Below are 24,846 nucleotides of genomic sequence, written 5' to 3'. Positions count from 1 at the left end.
TGCCAAATAATATCAAGTATAAGGTTTAAAAAATTGAAAATAAAAAGCTTTTGGTTGCTAGAGGTATACAACAAAAGCACTGAAACAATATAGGCTTCATTTAAAAACAAAACATCAGGTGTGTCTACTTGTACCAATAAAAGAACATCCTCCAGCAAGAAAAGCATTGTAGCTCTATTCTGAAATGAAGTTATTRAAGTTTTAAAAGGGCAGTGACATTGGCAAGAAGTACACAACAACAGTGTTTGTCATATTCCAGAATCATAAAGGTTAAAAAAACCCCTCCAGGATCATCAAGTCCAACCTTTGACTGAACACCACCACCACGTCAATGGGATCACAGCCCCAAGTGCCACATCCAGTCATTGCTTGAACACTTCCAGGTACAGTGACTCCATTACTTCCCTGAGCAGCTGATTGCAGTGATTGATCACCTTTTCAGAGAAGAAATTCTTCCGGACATCCAACTTGAACCTCCTGTGGCACAGCCTGAGGCCATTCCTTCTTGTCCTGCCACTGGCTCTCTTGGAGCAGACTCTGACCCCCACTTGGCTATGCCCTCCCTTCAGGCAGTTGTGGAGAGCAACAAGGTCACCCCTGAGACTCCTTTTCTCCAGCCTAAATAACCCCACCTCCCTCAGGTGCTCCACAAGACTTGTGCTCACTGAGCATGCCCTCGATCCCCTCACCCAGATCATGGATAGATATTAAAGAGCTCCATCTCAGAAATAGCCCAGAATCCTGTCTGTGCAAATAGCATGAATTCACTGGCACTTTGAAAGAYAAAGGTTACCTTATCTAATCACCCACAGAGTGACTCTCTTATCTGTGCATCCTCTGTTCCCTGATGCCACTTGCCAGTATTTTAATAGACCAGAACTACTTTGTTACCTTCAGCAGTGTATTTTTATACACTGTATAGTCTAAAATTACACAGCCTGCTGCACGCCAGGAAGCCTTTAGCCTGCATGACTTACTAGCCAATTAACCAAGGTATGTTTACAYTTCTGTTCCACTAACTGCAGACAGGCTCCCCATCTTGAAGACAATTATTTTCTAGAGCAAATTAGATCTTCAAGTTATGCTTCTAATTGTGATTTTTATTAACCACAGGCTGAAAGGTTGTAGTTTTTCATGCTTTTATGAATATAAATATCAGATACTATAGGTATCTAGCAGTATTCATACAAACAGCATGACAGACTAAAACTAAAAATAGAGCAAATGCATCTTTACCTTTTTTTTTTTAATGGTATTTTCTTTTCCATCTGCAGATCTTAAAGCCCTTCATGAAAGTGAAGGATATGATGCCAGGAAAAACAGTAATTAAGGTGTAGTAGCAGTTAGTAAGGTGGTCAAATTAGCAGTACAATGCTGAGATTTATAGGTTATGAGGTACRCACAGTGTAACAACACCCAAAGGTAGAACTGGGAGCTGTAAAACTACTGCCAGGATTTACTRAGGGTGACAGTGAAAACCCTTTTCAACTGAGTATAAGCTATTCATTGAATAAAATTCTTATGCCGTAGCACATTTTTTCASAGTGGGATCTGTTGCAAGCAATAGGATGGCTATCATACTTTTGACAATTYATTTTCGGTAAAATCACAGACAGTGTGGAAATTCAGCAGGTTGATACTAAAAAATTAAAGAAAAARTGCTTCCGTCAACTTTCCATGAAGCCAAGATAAAAAAAATTCTTATAAAGTGTTTGCAGACCACAAACATGCTTCTTTCCAAAGTCACCAGCCTTCAATCTCAGGTGGAAATGATTTTACACATCTGAGTCTGCCTGCAGTCCTACACTTGTGATCATTTTCAYAATAATGATTGAGAGAGTTTCAAAAGCTTTGACCTTTACCTSTGTGCACCTTGAAGTCTTTATTGAGCACACCTGGTGTAGAACTAGAAATGCTTGTAACAGACACAAAATMCAGTCATGGASARCAGAGAYAGCCTACAGGTAAATGTGCTGATAGAGAAAATGACAGACTGATAATTARTTAACAAATTACAGTCCTTGCTCATATAAAGCCAAAACCCATTCTTTTAAGACACATTTAAACACATTATTTTCCCTCCTAAGTGCATGTCTATTTACAAAGTATTTACAATGTTATATGCTGTGGGACTAATTTACCACAGAAACATTTAATCTTGTACTAATCTGGGACAGATGATGATTTTAATACTAAGATAAAAGCAAATGCACATAACAGAGTGGCATTAAMATGGCCTGGAGCACACACAGCTATAGTATTGCATTGCAACACTGCTCTTGTCTACAGTGCAGGACATATTAGTTCAGATAAAAGGAGTGATATACATCAGTTGTCAAAAYACCCCTTAGTCTTAATCAGGTTTGGTTTGGTAAGATTTGATTAAGCAAATTAGCTTTCCCAGTTGTCATCTCTGTATATGCATTATGTTGTGGTTTAATCCCAGACAGCAACWGAGCCCCAGGCACCACTCGCTCATTTCCAGCCCCGGGTCAGATGGGGAAGAGGAATGGAAGAGTGAAAATGAGAAAGTCTGTGACTTGAGATAAAGACAGCTTAATRGGGAAAGCAAAAGCCACACACACAAGCAAAGCAAAACAAGGAATTAATTCACTGCTTCTCAGGGACAGGCAGGTGTTCAGCCATCTCCAGGAAAGCAGAGCTCCATCWCATGTAATGGTGACTTAGGAAGACAAATGTCATCACTCCAGATGTCCCCTCTCTTCCTCCTCCTTCCCACTGTTTTATACACTGAGCAGGACACCATGTGTAGGTATGGAATATCCCTTTCATATCTGGGGTCACATGTCCTGGCTGTGTCCCCWCCCCAACTCCTCGTGCACCCCACCCTCCTCACTGCTGGGGTACCGTGAGGAACAGAAAAGACCTTGACACTGTGCAAGCACTKCTTGGCAATAATGAAAATGTCTCTGTGTTAGCAACCCTGTTTCCAGCACAAATCCAAAACACAGCCCCATACTGGCACAGTGAACAAAATTAATTCAGTCTCAACTAAAACCAGGACACAACATCACCAGAAATGACCAGGTTTAAAAAAAAAAAAAAAGTGTATTATTAATGAGAAAGAACAAATAAATTCACACTCAGAGAATGTGTTAAGAAAAGGAAAACTCATCCCAAAGGCAGAGTTTTCCTGGTTCTGTGGGACCAGCAGGGAGCAGAGAGACCAGGAAATATCACCCCCATTACTCCCAGCACAGCCCCCAGCTGTGCTCTGTCCTGTCAGTGCAGGGGCTCAGCCTCACCATGGCCTGATCTGGGTGTTACTGGTTTAACCCCTGCACTGCTGGCTCCCCTGCTTCAGCCTCAGCTCTAGAGTGACCTCCCTGGGGAAGGGTGACATTCCCCCACACCTCTGAGCACCTCACAGTGGTGAGGACTCACTGCCACCATCTCCACTCCTCAGGAAGACTTAAACTCAGGGCTGAGACAAATACTGGAATGGAAAATACGGTAACATAGAAAAGAAGTCTACATTTCAGAATTTCTTATAAGAAAAAAATCAAGTTGCATTACTGATTATATTTTCCCTTATAAATTTGATAACTTGGACTATTAGAAGGTAAACCATAAGTTGGACAACCCATAAATTCTTCGGTTTTCAAGCAYGAAATGTTTCCTTCTGTTTACTGTAAGATTTTATTCAATTAAATATACTGGCAACTCCTGATTTTATCATAACTGACAGCCAGTCATATTTTGCTCTATTTTCTTCTTTTTCTTGCATTCCAGCTTCCAGGTCCCTATCAACAACCTCTGCAACAAAGACTGACCGAGAAAGGAACCATTCTCAAGGCTGCATAATACAACAGATATGCTTTTTTAGGTGGAATCAAGTGGACTGGATTTTAAGAGGAAATTCAGAGGAGCAGGAAATAAAGTCTAGCAAGGAAAATAGGCAGAAAGAGCAGTTCAAACACTTCATTTGTTCTCCAGGAGTTATTTTTTCATATCGTTCTGTTACAAATATTTTCCTAATGCAATAATATATTGCATAAACCTATCTCTACTAATCCCAAAATAGCCATTTTAATTTCTCTTTCCTTAAGTAAAATTTAAATTAGTGAAGTTGAATAGCAATAAATTTCTCCATGGTGTGCATCAACAGGCATTTTAATATTTGAAAGCAGTCTGCCTCCAGCTTTTCGGCCCCTACTGCACTTACAGCATTAACCAATGACCTATTAACACAGCTTGGATTGGTTTAATGTCCTATCAAAATATTTAATTCTGTTTAGATTCCAATTTAAAATATTTCATTGGCACTAAGTCTGCTTAAAAGAAGTAAAAATAGAAAACATAGTTTTTTAGCCCCTTTAGAGAGAAAATCAGTTTATATGTTCAGCACATATGTAATCATTCCAATTACAGTCATCCCTATTCTGTCTTTCTGAAGAATTTCCACATATTGAGGACAAAACAGGACTTTACAATATTATCAAAAGACATTTGCTAACAACAAATATGTTTGTAAGACTCTGAGAAGCTATAGACCATGCTGAAGTAGCAGAAGTTGCTTCCAAAAGAGAAAACACAGTAAATTTCTCACTCAGATCAGCAGAAGAGAAACCCCAGATCCACAGCAGATATCAAAATGTGTTAAATCACAGGAGACTTCCAGCTGACTTGTGTCCACTTGCAATTTTTGAAATACACTGTGCTAGGAATCAAGCTGCCTTGAGAGTAACACAGCAGATTATTTAGGCATAGCCTAAATTGTACACTTAGTAAATAGCAAATAAAGCCGGTCCTGGTGACTAATTATTGAGAAATTGAAGAGCAGGAGGTGGGCCCTTGCTGCAGAAGCTGAATTTCCAACAAAAATATTCTTCAGAGCAAACCAACTCCTTCATGCCCAAAGTACCAGAGACAATGCTTTTGAGTGAAGAACTGTCCTCATRAAGTCACAGTGGAAGGGCAGGTATGCAAACAGGAAGTTTATTCACACAAATGGCATCATTTTGATCAGTGATGCTCCTGTGCATTCTCATGCACAGCTTGCCAGAGATACTTCAATATTTGCATGAATGTTTGTTCCAGTGAAAATACAGCATTTCAGTCCTTTGGGCCTGCAATATACTCTGGACTTTGCCTCAGACCTGTTCAGAGGTACTAAGATACCAAGAGTACAGGAATGAAGTGGAAATAGGCTAACAATTAAATTCAGAGTGTCCAAAATGGCTTACAAGCTATCATAWTTTATACTGGTGATAGTTCAGATGTTCCTGAACAGTCTCTTAGGGTACAATTAGACTGAAGGGCAATTTTGGGGGGCTTGAATATAGACTAATATCAGTTTGTGTAGGCAGAGACTTCCTTGTCAATCCCATAGCAACAAAAATACATGTAAATTCAATYGTACAATTAATTGAAGTGGAAGGGAAATTGGAATTGTTGTGCTGAGAAAGAGATAATATCAACAAAACCAGAAATTTTTCATGAAAGAAAGTAAAAAATTAACATTTTCATTTGGATACTGCAATGACAACAGCATTTAAATATAGTTAGTTGGATGCCTATAGTAAAAGAAACAATAAAATGAGAAGCTGAGCACAAGAAAAGGGGGAAACTGGCTTAGGAACCACACACAACTCAGACAAGTCCTGTTTTTGGATAAATGGCCTGCAAAGTTATCAAGAAGCTGCCTACACAAAACACTCAGCTAGAGTCTTAGTTTCCTTTACACAAATAAATCATGTATCCTACATAGCTGGAATGTTCTGGAGTCTTTCTGCCTCTTCAGGTCTAATTACTGATGTAACAAGGCCACCATTGAGAGTGAGCCTTACTGAAGACTGGTAAATGCAGAGGCAATAAGAAAAACGGCACTAAAATCTCAGAGAATGTTGCATTCAGCTCCATCATGGCAGGCACCATTCAACACAGGATTTGTTTGCTCCCAAAGGTCAGYGAGCCAATCTTGATCACAGTCGTATTGTACTCTCCATCCAACCCCCTACTCCATCCCCTCTAAAAAGAAAAAAAATCTACCCACTACAGGCTAGGAAGTAACAATTACTGGTCAAATATAAGAAAAGTTCAAATTAAGTTTTCTACCTGCTTGCTGTACTACCCCTGACTTTAACCTGTTGATTCATTCAATTTTGGTAAAGGACATTCATAAATGTCAACATACTCTCTTCAGGCTGAACTGCTGRGTGCAGCAGGGTTAATTGACTCTTAAACAGTCCCATGCATAGAGAATCCAAGCAATGAGGCTCTTTTTGTAAAACAAGGGGAAGAACAGAACCAGAAGTCACCACAGACACTCACATGCTTTATTTTGAGGCACTACACTGAGCATTGTAAATATTGCTAATTGGCTGGGAGATTAAAAGTTAAAAAAAAAAAAATCAGCATTGTGAAGTCTCCTTTCTCATCTTAGTAGCAATAATAGTCTAAATGGATCAGGTCAGGAGCAGAAGAGCAGTTTCCCAAACAAATGCTAGGAAACTCCCTGTGCTGGTAATTTAGGCGAAAACTAAAAAGTGACAATTGTTTGATACACCCAGACCTAGGATCAAAGTGGTTAAGTTTGAAAACTGAAAGGAGTCCTAGGTTCTGCTGGACTACAGAAACTATCACGACTAAACTTCTTTTTTCACCTAAAGATACAGCTTGTATCAAAAGTGAAATATATATTGGAGGGGAGAAGTTGRTGAGGGGGGACAACAATATAATATCAAGGAATGCTCTTAATTTCACTCACCTGTGCAGATAAACCCTCTCAGAACTGGACCTTTTTCAGCCAGATAGCACAGTTGTAGGAACAATGCTGGCTGCCTTCACTAACTATTCCAGACCCCATATTAAATGATTTGCTGCAAGGTGGATGCTGGATTAGGATACCTCCATCCTAACCTCTGGATCAGGAAATTCTAGGCATCTTCCTTWCACATTTCACATTCCCTGAACTCAWTTCCTAYCCYACTRTCTTTCKGGCAGATCTGCAATAGTTTRTTSAAGCTGCCCCCTCTATTATTGCACAGAAAACACATTTCCAGACACGTCTGAATTCAGCATCCTCCAGCAAAATTTAAGGAATGGACTGTAAAGGGAAAACCTCTGACATGTTGATCTATATTATTAGGAAATCCCCAAGCTACATAGCATAAGAATGTCATGGTAAACATTACAGAAAAATTCACAACAGGCCCAAGGAAAGGACTGACTAGYCTGTCCTAGAGACTTGACAGTGTCAGATCCTTCTCTCTTCCCAATTAAGAAAGTTTCAGGTATGAGTGTTGCCAAAGAATACACCGAGGTCCTATTTCATACCCTCCTACGGATGATTGCAAGGATGAATCCGCCACCGGGATTCTGTCCATCAGCAGTGATGTAGACACATGATACAGAAAAATTCTTGTCAGACTATATAGATGACTTCTGTATAGGGCATGGTGTCAGGGCTGGGAGCCATGTGCTTCCCAGGCAGGTAAACTGTGCACCACAGAGTTCATGAGGTGACCCCAAAGTCAGGAGCTTTAGGATGCTTGGCAGGAAGCTCGCAGGCAGAGCCAGATGCTGACTGAGAAAGGATCTAACCTGTGTTCAGGTACATTCCTTTAAAAAATAACAAAATCCATATAATTCCTATTTTAGGAAGATAAGCCAAATATAAAGACTTGAAAGAGAGAATGCAAGTGATATTTTACCTTTTCACCTTTCTCTCCTTTCTGGCCTGGCAAACCAGCTACTCCAGGCAATCCTGCTTCTCCCTGATTTTAAAAGAAATAAAAAAGTCAACAAAGTAGATCTAAAATATATTTGGTTTGGTTTCCTGTCTTTGTCACAAATGCCTAACAAAGCAAATGACTCAATAAATATAGTGCAACACCCAGGAGAAGTWTTAAAAGAAAACAAACATTATGTAGAATATAATTTATTCTCAAGTAAAAACATTTACACTAAATATAATGCCTAAATATAATTCTCATTTTTACCACAGTACTTTTTGGGGTGTGTATGCAAACAATTAAACCTTACTGACCTCTCTGATTTTTCAGTAACTAAATCCAAAACGTACTGTTTCTTAAATGGGAAATACAATGTAAGTACATTACGACACTACAAACCTGCAATGTAATTTCATGAATGCAGAAAAAAAAAAAACAAACAACTGTTTTTATACCTAGAAGGATCAAACAGTATGATGCAGTAAAARGCAATAGGAAAACTTTATACTTTATTTGGAAAGCAGTAGCATCTCTGTGCAGATTCTTGCTGCATTCCTGGAAGCGTGTATATTTTGCTGGCATGAACAGTCACTGGTGATGAAGTCGTAGCCAGTAACTTCTCCGCTCGTGGGCACTAGAATAAAAAGATTTTCTGATTTTTGGTCCATTTTGGTTAAGAGGTAAATACCATCCAAACACTAATTTTAAGTTACCTTCTCTTTTTTTATACTCCTGTTCAAACCATATATGGAAAATGATGACAATTACCARACAGAGAAAAAAGTAATAAAAAAATGAATTCTAGACACTGTAATCCTTCTGTTCTAAAATCGATGTCAGTTAAAACTGATATGGCTGCCCCACTTCTTTCTTCCAAAAGAGCCCAGACAGAGGAATAAAGTCTCTCAAAATTAGAAGTAGTGAAAGAGAAAATGCCCATGGGGAAAAAAAAAACCAAAAAACACTGTACCTCCTAATCTCATCTTGTCCTCTCCCCCACCCCAAAAGGCTAAATATAAGAGTGAGTGCTAAGGAAAATTTCCTTGTGTTTAGATGTTTGGGTTTTTTTGGAGAGTTTGTTTGTTTGTCTTGTTTTTGGGTTCGGTTTTTTTGTGTGTGTGTGGGGGGGGGTTTGTTTGTGGGTTTTTTTGTTTGGTTCTGGGGTTTATTTTTGTTTTGTTTTGGTTTGTTTGGTTTGTTTGTTTTTGTCATTAAACACTTCTGGCCTACATACTTTGGAAACAAACAAAAAAGCCCTGAAGCCAAGAKTCACCTGTCTGTGACTCCTGAGAACTGTGCCAGCCTGAAGAAACACTACAGGACAAGYCAACAGAACCTGATGAATTTCAGCAGCTCTCATTAAGATGTAATGAGGTTTCCTCTGAGCCTTCTGTCAGAGAAATTCCCACAGGATTTACTGCTCAGGGTAGAAAGTTGTATCCAAGTGTAAATTCTTTCCCTTAAACTAGTCAAAATGTAGCCATTATAATGGGTAGRGAAGTAATGAAAAAATAAATCTGAAAATGTCATGCTAGTTTCAATATGGAAGTCATTAACAAGTAGTCCACCATTTCTTACATCCTAAACATAAGACAATACAAATGAAACTGAAGATGCTTTTAGCTATGTAGCTGAATTAATGTTTAAGTGTTATTAATAAAAGACTATTGTTGAGTTTTTTGTGTTCATATACAATTAGGGTTTATTTTGTCCTTGCTTTTTTTTTTACTACTGTGTCAATAACTGCTCAATAAATTGTATTTCCTAGCACCAAGTGGAACCCACAGAAATTTCATTCAGTCTACTTTTCCATAAGCTTATACATTCAAGAGGAAGCCTGCATTATTATCAAGAATATATTCAGAAATATATTTGAACTATAAATCATTATTTAAAACTGAAATTTCCCCCTGAAATTAGATYATGTTTCTTTGATGCTCCTGAGCACCAAGTTGTCAGTTCCCAGAGTCTTCTGCTCCTCTCTTCTCGGGCAAATTTCTCCCTGCAATCCAGGGACACTTTMCCCTGTCTCTTTGCGGATGGAATCAATCAGTCTTTCCACACACTCTGGGATTTTTGGTGACTACAAGCTTTGTGGGGATGGCACTGTCCACTGCCTCAGAGGAGCCTGGCCTTACAGATTACTTGTACCTAGCAGACCAATAATTTAACACAGTCTTTCTTTGTGGTATCTTTTTCATTTTAATGGGCTAGATTCAGCAAAACAATTACATCTACACCTTCAAACATTTCTATGATTCTACTGTCTTCCAGTTTTCCTCATGTTAAACAACATACACATGTCAGCATGTGGGTTATAAAGAAGAAACTAATTCAGAGAATCACCAAGGCTGGAAGAGACTTTTAGGATCAAGTCCAACAGTCAACATAGCACTATAACTTGTGAATTATGAAAGCCCATTTCTCCATCTTACTGTATTAAAATAAAGAAAACATGCTCAACACCATCGTATTTTCCTTCTCTTCCACTGTCATGAAGAYTCTTTCATGGGCTTTGTTTACACCATCTGTAAAGCTTCACAAGATGCAACTGTCACTGAAATGACCTCTGTTCTTTGAAGCCATCCTCAAGTCATTGTAGTGATCTGTTTCCTATGCTCTGAAGCTTCTTCAGTTACTAATTAGACATTAATCAATGTTAAGAAATGCATTTAAAAAGCACTAGCAGCACCTAGTGCCTTTTGCTGATGTTTCACTGTGCCAATTATTTAGGGAGCAAGAAACTATGTACCATGACTCCAGATACCGAATTCATTTTTAGAAGATAATTAAACTAACACCTCTATTGAAATTTCTTTACAACTCTTTAGTAAGAAACAATAARGCAATTTCTTTTGTATTAACATTTGAATTTTAAAAGGCAGCTTACCAAGTCTGCAGATATTTCACAACACGTATCTTCCGCTGCAAGTTGTGAATTACAATAAACTGCTAAGTGATGAAGTTCAATCTATTAAGAAATACAAAAGAAATGAATATAAGGTGTAAAAAATGATGCATTATGGCATGCTTTTTCTTATCTTGGCACAGTAAACTTTCTCTTTGAAAGACTGCATATTCCCGAAATGCTAGAAGAATATAAATCCAAAACAATTTCACAGCTCCTCATTTAAGGAAAAAATTATGCCATCTAATACTTTGATGTAAACCACATTTTGGGTTTCATTTATTTTCATGTAAGCTGCATCTGTCTGTATTGGTCTTGCTATATCACCCAGGCATTTTAACTTGGTAGACATCATCTGCAAACCTTCTTTTCAAGAATGTAATTTTCCTCTGCAGGGAACTAGAGAAWAGGTTTTATAAGCTCTCTATCACAKGCTTCYATYGCTTTGGAYACACCTTTGTCTGGACATTACCACTAAACCACCTAAAGAGCAAAAATCTCWAATTCTGTACACAGAGCCTCTRTTTCAGAGACTTTGGGTGGATTGGTGAAATGAGAAGTAAGCAATTTTAACTAGTTAATCTTGTCCTCATATGCCTCTTTCTGCATCAGTTTTATATTCTCCTAATCTCCCTCTTGCACTTGGTGTTGAGAAGAGTGACTGTTGGTACAGGAACTGTTCTGTTACCTTCATCAACTTTAAGCCCATAATGTTTTCCTGCAAATGTGGAAATAACAGTTGACAACTTCCACTCAGAATTATCCAGCTTATGCCATGCAACCAACACAAAAGTTTTTTCTCCTGCATGCTATTTAGAAATGAGGAGACTGTATGCACATTTCAAATAACATGGAACTCAAATCTTAGAAAATATAATGAAGCATGAGCTTGGCTCCATTAAAGAAGAGCTCTGAGTCCAGGCCAAAGTGCTTAGTGCCCCACAAGAATGATTCCTCCTGCAGTGTTAGCTTTGCAGTTACAGTGTGCTATTTTCATCCGGGACCCAACAGCGTTCACAATACCATCGCATTTTTTCGATGGTCCCTGTRAACTCTAAGGCAGACCCTAAACCTGGTAGCTGCACGTCAGTGTATTTAAAACAAACTGACCTTTCCTGAAGATTTCAAGTCACTTTCTGTGAGCTCTCTGCATGAGGAAATAGAAGAGAGCATTCCTGGGACAGAACACAACCCAGAACATTGTGGGGTTTCCTTGTGTAGTTTTTGCACCAAAGGCTGAAGGAAACATATCAACCACCAACTAATCCCTCCCTCCTGGATAAGGAAGAGACAACTCTGAACAATGTAGCCCTATTTCTACATAGATGAATTACTCTAGAAAACCTCCATACAGARGTAATCCTTAATTATTTTGTGTCTCCCCTTCATCTAAGTGTAACAGATGACTGATACAAACTTATAAATGAATCTCATCAAAAATGCAAGRAAAAAAAATAGCACTGCACGTTATCTTTAAACATAGAAATAATATGTCTATGGTAATTAGGTGTCTCTTTCTTCAAATTAAATACAGAAAAACAGACTTCTAAAACCAGGACTGAATTTCATGCAGTTACTTTRGTAACAGCTTTGTCTTAGCAGATGCTACAGCACTGAATAATGTTTAGAGAAAAACACTTAAGGACTTCAAATTAAGAATACACACTCAAAAATAATGACTGGGTTTAAACATTTTATCAGCATGATTCTTTACAACTGTGTTAGTAAAAGCATGGCTAAAGCATTACTTCAAGTTATCTGTTTTTCTTTCCATACTACTCACATCTACAGGCTTATCATCCGCAGCACGAGAAGCAATCAGTGTCCTTCCCTGCAAGTCAATGGTGAATTTTTCATCAGTCTGCTTTCTCTCAATTAAATTACAATCCAAATAGAGGGAAATGACCCCTGACTGCACGCTAATACCAAGCTTATGCCACTGCCGATCAAACAATGGATAAATTTCTCGACTCTTAAAAGTGTAGTGCAGTATATTTCCCTGAGCAGATTTGGTCATATACTCCACCACCTTTTTTGTACCATCCAGAAGGACAGAGATCTGAAAGCAAGATAAAATAAAAGAARTGGTCATTTAAAAGTTAGAAGAAATAAGCACATGCATAAACTCTATATAATAAAAATATTTCATCTRCATACATTGGGCAAGGATTATGTTGTGAAGCATTCTTGCAGGTAACTTGGTAAATATATATCAGCTATAAATCATARCATGCATTTCATTCTATTTTCAGTCTAAGCTATATTTGCTAAGCTTAGAATAGATTTTGCTAAATTTCTACARCAAATTATCAATTATTTCAGAGGAGTCTGTCTATCACATATAAACTTCTGCTAAATCCAGTAATGAAACACCCATTAGTATATGTACCATATTGCATGGGGGAGAAAAGAATAAGAAACTTATTGAAGAAATAAATCAAAGATGACTCTAACCTCAGGTGTGTCATACTGATTTAAAACTTGCCATATATACCAACGCTCTTTCTTGGTATTTCGCCGTATACGGAACGTAGCAATTAGAGAATATTCYTCAGGAAACCCATTTGGAAATACTTGCCTGGAACAGGAGGGAGGAAAAAGATTTATTATTATTCTCATACCAACAACCGCTGCTTAAAAGGAACGAACAGAAATAATACCTGGTGAAAACARGAAGTCAAACACTTGTTCTCACTCATACAAATTCAGAGGCTTCAGCATTCAGAAGTGTTTCTTCTCAAAAGCATAATTCAGTCTCTTTGTAAGAATGAATGACTGAKAATTCTGTTAATTAATTTTTGCTATTTTTCAGCATCTGTGATTATCACAAATAGGAGTCTAAAAAGAAATTATGCAAAGTGAATGCCTGACATGAAAGTATTTTAAAATATGGCATTTCCCAATTTACTGCCTGGGATACTTGAGTAAGTTTTTTAGAGGATTTATGCAATAATCCCCATCCTTGGAGACTTTCAAAACACAGCTGGACAGGGCTCAAAATAACCTCATCTGACTTTCAAGTTGGTCCTGCTTTGAGCAGGGATTTGATCCTGTGACCTCCCTGGGCAATGACTCGGACATCTTGAGCATCAGGACAGCTGGACTTTAGCAAGCTTGAAGAAAAATAAGTAACGCATTTTAGAACATATTATTTGCTGTCATTTGGTTTTGTTATTCCTATCTTACCTAAGATACATCATTGTCTCTAAAAAAAAAKGTCTGGCATATATCACGGAATGCACTGCAACATCACTTCTATGAACTATTTGAAAAGTTTGTATTTCACAAAAACCAAAACTGTACTTCAACTCTACAGACTTTGGTAACCATTAAATATACACTAATTCTGAACTAAATAAATTAGTATGGTACAATCAACTTTTTTTCATTTGAAGGTTCTGCCTTTCAAATTATTTCTTGTCTAAGACAGAGGTAAGAAAATTAAAGCCACAGATCTCTACACAACACAGGAGTAGCTAAAGTGTTCACATTGCTGTTTGCAAACAGTTATCCATGATGCAAAAAACATTTCCTGGATCAGAGCTCAGGAAACCTAAGGACCCCATGCAGCAGAAAAATTTATTCCAATTCTATTTTCCACAATCATATGAAGTAAATGGCTTAGTTCTAAAAAAATACAAATGGGATTATAATTAAACAGCAATGTGCTATAAAGCTTCTATTAAGAACAAAACAAAAGCAAGGGAACAACAAAGGTAGAGGGAAAGAAAAAGCAAAGCACTACAGCTGATGAAACAATAACCCCACAACCCTCCTGGAAATTATTGCACTTAAGATCTCAGGGAAAATGCCTCCTGTGCAGAGAAGCCTGCTCTAAATCCTGCCAAACAGCTTCTTTAAGGACTAGCACCTATTTAAGTTCCTTATGTGGGAATCACACTTCTTTGGCTTATTTCCCACAGCTGATTCCTGTTTTATCCCAGGACCAAATTGGCTGCTGTCCCACATTGTTAGTGGACCCACATGCTGTTGTACAGCTATAGACATTGGAATGTCAAAAGGCTAGGCAAAAGAGAATAGACTTGGCTGTACTTAGATTTAGATTTTGTACTATGTACTTCAAATATAGAATGAAGAATATGTTTCATGATTTAAAAAAAAAAAAAATACCTTCACTGGGAATGAGTGTGTCACTGCAGAACAATAAACTATCTAGACATGGGATCAGCCCTGTGGTTTACCACACCCCAGGCAGGCTAAGGAGATGGTATCTCAGGTTTACAGCTGCAAGCTAGACAGGATATCTGGCTGTGGGAGCATCTGATTAGCTCTCCAAAATCAATTAGCTTTCCCAGCTATGTTCCATATAGGAGACACAGGGGAATTCACATTAATGGGCAAAGGACAGACTGTGGAAGAGAAATGATCAGAAATCTTCATCAAATGATAGGAGGGGAAACCATGATTGCGACCCTAAGTCTGGAAAACAAAGAGAAGCAGTCTTTGGGCATGGTAGAACTATTTTCTATGCGCATGCACACCTTCTCCTCTATCACTTCTTATTGTAAGCCTTCCTAACACTCTTAGAGACATCTGGATGTATGATAAWACCAAGTCTTCTAAAACCATGTTTCAGAATTTTCTCAAATAAGTTTGGTTGTGTGAGTATACATGATATAAAATGACCTTCCTTAAATGTTTATCAAACCATTCAGRACACAAAACAAGAGCTAAGGTGTGGGCCAGCATTAAGAAAACCAGCAGGAGTTCAGTCTAACTTCTCTTAACCTTTGAGCTGACAAAGAAAACTCTTTTGGGAGAAATGAGAAAAGCAGAGAAGATCAAATAAATTCCTAAGGGCACTACACTGATTTCAGTGAAGTCAACTAAAGAGACAAGGGACAACCTGAAATTGTATCAGGTTACTCTAAGTCCTCTCCTGCTGAGTTTTGGAAGTATCTAGAATGGAAATTATTCCACAACTCTTTGGGAAACCTGTTCCAGTGCCTGGCCAACAAACAGCCCAAATTCAATCTACAAGTACTGTATACCAGAGATATAACTTAACAGAAGCTTTATCCTTATTTTGAAAAGGATCATTGGTACCTATATGAAGATTCCTTGGTAGCCAAAAAGTCATTAAAGGATGATTTAAAGTATGCACTTAAAACTCAACCCTTCCAGCCAGATGGTGAACATGAAAAGGAACAAAATGATGGGACAAAATATGCAGAAAACTAGCAGGCTGTATGCTACCATACACAATTTCCCCTACGCTCATGCTCCCTGAATGGCCTCAAGTGACTGTGATAGAATAAAAAAGTACACATAGAGCACCAAAGTGGCTTGGGTACAGATGATCAGTAACACACTTGAGKGATATTTATTACTACGGTCTCTTCTGCTCTGTAAAATCAGTTAAAAATCCTCAAAAACAGGCAAAGTATGTGTATGTTTGAAACAAGAAATACATAATGACATTTGATGGGAAAAACACAGGACGTAACAGAAACGTGAATATAAAAGCTCATGTTGGAACATGAGAAAAGCCAAACCAAAATTTTATAGAATATTGAATTTAAAGTTCAGAATTTCTTTGAATGTTTAATATAGTGCTTCACCTGATCACATTTACAAACATTTAAAATCTGATAAAACTTATGGAATATTACATTCAGGGTGAAAACAATAAAGGAGCAGCATTAAAGGTTAATAAAAACGGCAAAAACAAGTTGTTCTTCATGTCGACGGCTAAAAAACTCTGTCGCAGTGTATTTACTCTTTCCACGTGGCACAGGATAAAAGCAGTAAGAAAAGGAGAGAGAAAGGGTGAAGGAAACCGACACCATGCTCACCTCTAAGTCTGCAGATGTACAGACAGAACAAACAGAGAACGTGAATTTGGGATAGTGGATTATGGTGTCTGCAGCAAAAGCAGTAAGAGAGATAATGGGTTTTAAGCAAGCTATGCTGTTACAAAAACATGGATAGTAACTGGTTAGTGTGAGAATTCATCTATTAAGACAAGACAAAAGAACTTACAAATTAACATAGAAAAGCAGATGAGGGTATTCTTGGTATCTGATCTCTCAATCAGATGTCTTTTTGGACAACAGTGTCTGAACCAAATTATATATCCTGGGAGCAAAAAATCTGAGATCTCCATGAAAAGGAAATATTCTTTTCAGTGGAACAACAGTTAAATTCCCCCATTCTTGTTAAAGTTCCTTACCAAAGCAGCCATCCTTGCCCAATGACTGCTCGAACCTTTAACGCTATTAAAAAGGTGTTTTCTTCCTCTTCTACACTCAGAACACTTATGAGTGCTGTGGTTTACGCTAAATTTAATGCTTTCCAAGCTTTCTATGTGTGATTTAAGMACAGTCAATGGCACCTCTGGGGACACAGGCAATGTTCTGGCATCTCTACCCACATCTTTGAGTCACAATGAAAYTTGGGTGGGAGTAACATGCCTGTCTGCTTAAGCCATGGTGCTTCTAAACTTGCCTGAATTTATGCCCAGATGTGGGGGGAAATCAGCTGTCCAAAATTATTCATTTTTGGTGCCACTAGGGGTTGGGTGGTGCTTGAGAGTGGGCAATTTGAATTATTCTCAGACTCAGGCGCCCAGAGTCTGACTAAATTGTACGCTAGGTGGAATTCTGACAGTTTGACTCTCTCCCTCTGTCCATATTGTCAGTAGTGCATAATAAAAAATTAAAGTTGATGAATGGAGCACTATGTTCTCAAAGCRAAGCACACCCTTGGTGGAAACTACTGGAAACAATAGCAGGAATTGAACATGAACTGAACACAGAGGTTTGAATTTTACACCACCCTGGCCTGCTGGACTGAGATGTACTGCAAATCACAGAGGCCCCAGCTGGCAAATTGAGGAGACCATCAATAACCAGCAGGAAGATTCCCAGCAATACAAGGTTTTAGATTGTACAGAGATATGTTACAAATCCATACATTCAGGTACTCTTAATGATTCACTCGTCGAAACATGAGGCAGATGCAGCCAAAAAGGTAATAAATACACACCAGTGTTGTTGCAAAAACTGTATGCCACTCTGTCAAAACATTTGTATACACAATGTTCCAAAGGTTTTACTGTATTTTCCTCATTTTTTATTGGATTAAGTGTAGCCATAATCTTTCCTAAAAATAGGTGTATATTATGACTATACATTATGAAGTTACCAGAAGAGCAGTGACAGGAGGGTTTTATGAACACTACCACTGTATTTGTGCATACCTTCCACTGTTTATATAGATTAAGTAGAAAATGTTTTTGCAAAATATTTTCTTCATTTGTTTCCTCAAAAGTTCTGAAATGCAGATACCAGCTGGAGCTGCTAGTGCTACCATACTAAAAGAAGTAATTATGAATGAATTAACTGTGTAATCACTGTGCTATAAACAGTTTTAGTTCTATCTTTGTAAAGCAGCATTGAGTTACCCATATCAAATTTAGTAAGGCAATCCTTTATTTACCTTTTGTTTTTATTTTTAAAAAAAGCACTAATGGAAAAGCAGCATCTATTTTTAAATCTTATGAACCCTAATTGTTCCATACCGAATGAGAATACACTACAGTGYATGATAAACTTCCGTATTTACAAGTATCAATGAAGCCTGCAGCTTGCTGTATATCCTCCAAGAAGAGAAAGATGAGCCAACTTACATTTCCTGAGAGTGAAGTGAGAGATGCTTAGAGTTTATGGCAAGACATATCTTTTCCAGCTGACATATACCATTACCTGTTATATGTCACTTGTAACATGACAATGTTACAATAATTTGGTGACTAGAGCTCAAGGAGTTAGCTTAGAAAACTTTCCTATGTTGGGTAATAATTTATTTAGCACTTTGTTGATGGAGACACTGAAATATTAACCCTTTCATGTTTGGAAAGGGTTTAAACGCAGATCTATTATTAACAAAAAAAACCAAAAAAACTTAGGTGAGCTAAATACAAAAATCACCATATTAATCCAAGTATTTTTACAACAAATCGTTATATTTTGGATTCTCATTTTTTACCTAACTTGACTGATAAAATGGGAGAACAGGAATGAACTAACCAGAACAATTTACCAATCCCTGCCTAGAAAGGGTATTTCAAATTCTTTTMAAATAAAAGCTAAGAACAGCTGTCTTTTCTGTCAGAATAAGAAATAATTTCCTTCCCATCCATCTTCCTCAAATCACATTAAGATGCACTATATAGTTTCATGTTACATTAGGCCTCAAGTTGTTTTCATACGACACATTATATGATGCAACTCAAGGGAAACTATTCAGACAGCTTAAGAGTTATTAATTACTTAGGGAGAGCTCAACCTACCCATGAACTGCTCTGCTGAAAGCAAAGCTGCAGATTATTTTAACACTGAGAAGAGGGATTTACCTAATATTTCATATACTTCAGCATGCCTCTGCATTCATTTACAGAACATGTATAGATTAGCTGACTCTTAATATACAGGTTGTTCAGGAATTGGCTTTCACTCCAAAAAATTTTCAAATTTTCAAAGGGCATTTGAAAAAAGACTGGTTTGAAAGAAGGAAAGAAATACCAGAACCATTATGCCTATGCAAAGTACTTTCACCCTAGGGTTTCCAGCATTATTCTGTATMCTTATTTACAGGAATTATTGGTAAACTCCTGGCCCTAATGAAATCAAAGGCTAGTCTTCCTTTGATTTTAAAGATGTCAGACTGTCAGCTTTGCAAGTTTAGCTTATTTCTGTGCAATTTAAGTTTTCTGAAAATAAAAATCAGAAGCGATAAAAACAACACAATTAAAAGTAGTTATATATAATAATGGACACTGGAAATGCAACTATTTTTCTTCTCTTTTTCCTAAGTAGAATTCTGCTAAAGTTTTGAGAAATTTCAGGTCAACATAAAGAATTTTGGAGTCTTAACTCACGCAAGGCARCTTACAGCACTTTCGATAAAGTTACACGCTTTCTGGTTTGAGCAGCATGAGGCAAAGGGATATCAGAAAGTGTTGTCCGATTGCATGATTCAGGGAAAGCAGATGGAGAGGAAATGTTTTTCCCCTGTGTGAAAGAAATAGAGTCCCATGTTTTTCCTTCTGTGTTACCCACTTTTCAATTTGTTCTCTCATCATCCAAGCAAAAAAAACCCAGTCTGGCAAGACCTCTGTTCAGCATAAGTAGCAGCAGTACCCATCTACACCAAAAGTATAAAAATAACCAAGAGAAAATCATCTCTTTTGAACTCTCATCATTTCSTGTTGGGAATTACACTCTTCCCAGATATATACCTCATTCTACTCTCCTTTCAGTACTGACATACAGAACTTCAGACACGTGCATCCCCCATCCCCAGTTCTCTAACAGGTTTCTACTCCTGYGATTCACTTTAGGGACTGAAACCACCCAGGAAAACATGGTTTTATTGTTCAGCAAGAACATCCCAGAAACCTTCAGTGCTCTTCCTTCCTCAGAACAACACTAGGTTGCCCCTATCGAGAAATTTACTCAGGTCTGACATAGTTCTCACAAGCAACACATTAAAAAAAAAAATATTAACAAAACCTTCTCTTAGAGGATTAACAGCAGAATCCAGAGAAGTGTGATGATCTGTCCTTTTCTTCAGTCGGTTTGTGATTGTCTTCAAAAACACAATCTTCGTTCCAAATTTAAAACCAAGATATGCTTAAGAGAATGACAGAGATTTGTCTTCACCTCATTTGCAAAGAATTGCATCAAGTATTTTGGTTTTTAGAGGYTATGCAAAAAATGCCCCTTTGCTCTTCCAAATATCCTAAAATCCAGTTGTGGTTCTTTTTCATAAATGGCAACCATCAAGAGAAGAGGATGAGAACTTAAAACACTTTAAAAGGAACAAAGTGTTATTCTAAAAGGAGTAACACTTTGRATATTTCCTTCAACATCTACCCATGTTTTTATTTGACATTTTAGGAGCYGTTCTGTAACACACGTAGTACTCCCAGAAATGGAACAAACACAACAGGTCTAGTTGTTAGTCTGCTATTTGTCAGACTCTGTGGTCAATGATATATTAAGTTCTTATGCTAAATATGATTATCTACAGCAAAATGAAATTATTCAGCTGATCAAGAAACCCTCTGAAGATGTTAATGAAAATAAATTAGGGTAACCTCTGACAGGCAACTGACAGACAAAATTGCTCTGCGTACATTTTTACATGCTTCCCACCCTGCTGCAAGACCTATGGTATAGTATTAATTATTTGTACATTTAAATGGTTGCTAATGTCTAAAAAAGCAAAGAAAATACAGAGTACAACTGACAATTTGTCTATTGCAGGCCATGGTCACTCAGTCTGAAGACAGAGAGAAAAAAGCACTTTGTATTATGGAAAGGAGTGATGACATCAGTAACTACTTAAGTTTATATAGCCATATAATATCCCCTATACGAGGAAGAAATCTCAGCATCCATTTCCCCTMAGACATTTGTACAGACACCTAGAGACACTGATTCCACAAACAGAATTGTCTCTTTAGCTTGGTACACAGGAGGGCGAGTCAGCTCCAGCAGAGCTTCAYGCTGAGAGCCTCACACCCTTCCACTTCTCACGCTGGGGTTTTGGAGGGCACCTTGTGTATTTCTGCATGACATCATGATACCCAACCTAAAAACGTTGTTTCCATAGAACACTCAATTTCTTCCTGTTTAGTCTCCCCTCATCCCCATCCCAAACTCCTGGTAGCCTTCACAATGAATCAATGGAACAAGTGCTAGCGAAGTGAACTGCTGATTACACTTAGAACAGGCTCTCCCTTTCCTTCCCGGCTCATTCTGCCAAGTCCTAGACAGCCCTGGCTGATGGCAAAGGGCAAAACCATCTCACAGGCCAGTGTCCCTCTGGTGAAAATGCCSAGTGCTCACAGTGAACCCAACAGCATGGCTGGCAGTGGAAAGGGAGAGCTAYGACTGCTGTTGGGAGTGCAGCTGCACCAAACTAAGAGGTGCTTTCTTTCCCAACCTCAARTAATTGTCTGGATAATTAGCCTCATCCCCTTCAGCACACAGGACTGCCTATAAATAAACTCTTTCCTGGCTAAAGTTGCAAAGAGGCTGTGCAAAGAAGTGCTTCAGAAAAAAAGGCACAGGCAAGAGWAAGGTACTACAGCCTACAACTCTGTCATAAATGGGTGTATCTACCTCTCTTGGTTCCAACTGATCTCCCCGAAAAAGAAGGCCTAAGTAGTGAAGACTGAGTCACCAACAGAAGAGTTCCAAGTAAGAAGGAGGGTTAATGATAGCAGGGTTAGACCTTAAAAAGTAGCTGTCAGCTACAAGAGTAAAGCTACAGCTAGAACATGCTTTTACTTTAACACTCCCTACACACAGCATGACTAGTCTATGCATATTTAAGCCTGGTGTTCAGCACACTGTTAGAAGGATAATTAGGTAAATAATGTGCTCTTTTACATATATAAAAATTGTTAACATTTACGGATTTTAAGTGAATGAATATGGAAAATAAAAGATCAGAAACCTTATTTGSTACACATCAGAAGACTTACTAGCACTTTGAGAAACTGGGAATTACTTTTCTTAAATCTCAGGACTTAGATGATCTAATTCATGTTCAGTTTAAAAAAACCCAGAAATTTAAAAATGCTTCTTTAATTTTGAATTGATAGTACAGCCCATTCTCTGCATACACAGCTTAGTCTGCAACTCCCACAATTTCTGTAATAATGAGATTTTTTGTAAACTCCAGATTAAATGGGGTTAAAAAAAMCCTGTTTAAAAATACCCACATTGCTTTCTGCTGACTCATAACTRTATTTATCAGGATGGACCAAAAACCTGTGACTTGCTAACCCTGTTACTATCAGACCCAACTGGGAAAGGGCCAGGTATTCCCTTTAAAGTGCTAGGGGAGAAACAAAAACCAAAGCTTATAAAGAGAGATGAGGTCTTGCATCTGGCTCAAGACAGAGGTGTTGAGAGGTCACCTCAAGCAGTGATATGGGTAAGTCAATAAACATTTTATTTAGATTAATTTTAAGCKTCACATCACAAGAACACACCAAACCCAACTTGAAAGAACACTGAATATGACTGGGAGTCCTTCCCAGACTGGGGAATCRAACTAGGTGTCATATCCAAATAAGGAAGCTTGATATGCTAGGAATTCACAAACTTTCCTCAAAACAGTGAAGGCTCCACAGCAGAAAAGCTTTGCATTAAACCAATGTATCAACTATAACAACTTGAGGTTAATTTCCACGCAATTTCCATGCAAAATCAGAACTGRAATGAACAATGACCATTCTTTTCAACATTAAGGCTGAGATTGAGATGTGTGCTGCTGCTGAAAATTCTAAGAACACTGTATTACTGAGTGCATATATCAGACTAGCAGATAAAATGCAGAAAAGTTGTAACAGCAAAGAAAATACCATTATTATCACCAATATTTTGCATTAAATGATAAGCATGCAAAGAGATGCAATATTTTGTAAATTTTTGAAAGGAAACACCTAGATCACTCATCATCCTATTACAAAACCTGCATTTTGATGAATTCGCTCTCATCCTCTAATTTATGTGGTTGACAACGCAATTACAGACCTGATATTATGGGGAATTATATTCTCAAGGAAGAAAACCTGTTAGAAATACAGTTTATAACATAATCATAAAACCCCAGCATAGCTGAGGTTGGAAGGAACCTCTGGAGGTCACCTGTTCCAACCCCCCAGCTTATGCAGGATCGTGTAGAGCCAGCTGGGTAAGGACACACATTTACTTGTGTGTTAGAACAAAATCAACATAAGCTKTTTAAGGAGAAGGCATTTAATTGTGATTAAAAAGATAGGATACTGTAAGAAATGTACTCTTAGGCATAACATGAATTCATATCAGTAATGCTAACTTATTTTTAAAGAGAAACAAGAAGTAAGGCTATGTTATAACTCTTTGATCTTCCAAGAACTCTAATTGGTTAATGAGTCATGATTTTCCTTTCCATGAAATCATATCAGCTATCTTGAATCACAAAATGTTTTTTTAGTGCTCCTWACACTTTCACAACAAACCAGTCTCAAGCTTATGTAATTTCCTGGTAGCATAGCCTATCTGTCTCCACATACTAACAGTAATGCAATTATTTATCACTTTCTAAATTTAAAGCAAGTCCTGTGGAAAGGAAAATGGCCTATCAAAAAAAGAAATAATTTCAAAGTGTATGCTCCTTTTTGACTTAACAGATATCTGATGGCATTTCCTTTTCAGACATTCAAGTCATCATATACAGCTTCATTACTACACCACTGCTAGAACTTACATTTTATATTTAGTCCTGTTGTAGTACATTTTCTTCCAGTGCATCTGTCCATATGATTATTATTAGTTACTGTCTTTATCACATATTGTCCACAGTTCATATTAGAATAAAACTTCATGTGTTAAACATTCTCTATTCTCAACAACTTAATCTCACAGGAGATATTAAAAAAAAAAAACCCAAGAAACTACTTCAAGAGAASACTCAGCTCCCAAAACGGCTTGTTTCCAAATACCACTTTTACCTAAAAAATGAGAGAGCATTATCTACTAATTCTGTATAAGTCACTGCTGGATGTCAATCCTGAGAAAGAGCAACAATTTAGTGGTCCAATTGCATGTGCTATACTTCAAAGTAAATGGATCCACCACGGAGAGYTCTCAGTGCAAGAACTGGACTTGGAAGGGCACTTTTTTCTTTCCTGTAAGTCTTGGCAATCAGTTCCTGTTATTGCATGCATTCCTGGTGCATACTTTTATACTTTTTGTTTAGTTTCATAGATTAATTTAAACTGGCAGTCATCTATGATTCAGCACCCTCACGTAAGAGACAGATCTAGTAATGGGATAGAAAGTATGTGGGGAGTCACAGCTCCTTGATGATGCTATTTGTGTTGTTACTTCTCAGGAGTGGTCTAAAGCAAATCCCACATTCCTTAACCAATTGATATTTTATGGGACGTGTATTCTAAAGTACTTGGGTAAATCAACACTGTTCACCATAAATTATGAGCATGCATATYTCTCACCAAACTCTCACAGAATCACAGAATTGTTAAGGCTGGAAAAGACTTTTAAGTTCATCAAGTCCAACCTTGCACCCACCACCATGTCCACCAATAAACCACACTCTCAAGTGCCAGAATCRTATGTTTTYRAACACTTCCAGGGATGAAGACTTCACAACATCCCTGGGCAATTTGTTTCAATGCTTTACAAACCTTTCAATGAA

The 24,846-nt window shown here is 37.7% G+C and overlaps 1 protein-coding gene across 1 annotated transcript in view; it reads right to left on the bottom strand.

The window, feature by feature from the left end:
* COL19A1 (collagen type XIX alpha 1 chain) overlaps positions 1 to 24,846 on the bottom strand; it is a 172,946-nt gene that overhangs the window by 131,214 nt on the left and 16,886 nt on the right. Inside the window, exons 4-8 of the mRNA XM_057368851.1 lie at positions 13,060 to 13,183; positions 12,389 to 12,664; positions 10,588 to 10,668; positions 8,206 to 8,331; positions 7,677 to 7,739 (exon numbers count right to left, since the gene is read on the bottom strand). Coding sequence (XP_057224834.1) covers positions 7,677 to 7,739; positions 8,206 to 8,331; positions 10,588 to 10,668; positions 12,389 to 12,664; positions 13,060 to 13,183 — 670 coding nt within the window. The remainder of the gene's footprint in view (positions 1 to 7,676; positions 7,740 to 8,205; positions 8,332 to 10,587; positions 10,669 to 12,388; positions 12,665 to 13,059; positions 13,184 to 24,846) is intronic.

The sequence above is a fragment of the Malurus melanocephalus genome, unplaced genomic scaffold, assembly GCF_030028575.1.
Source record: "Malurus melanocephalus ecotype Western Australia unplaced genomic scaffold, MMel_1.1 scaffold_4, whole genome shotgun sequence".
In the NCBI taxonomy this organism is placed as follows: Eukaryota; Metazoa; Chordata; class Aves; order Passeriformes; family Maluridae; genus Malurus; species Malurus melanocephalus.
The sequence above is the reverse complement of the archived record's forward strand: the minus strand, read 5'-3'. Positions and strand labels throughout refer to the sequence as shown.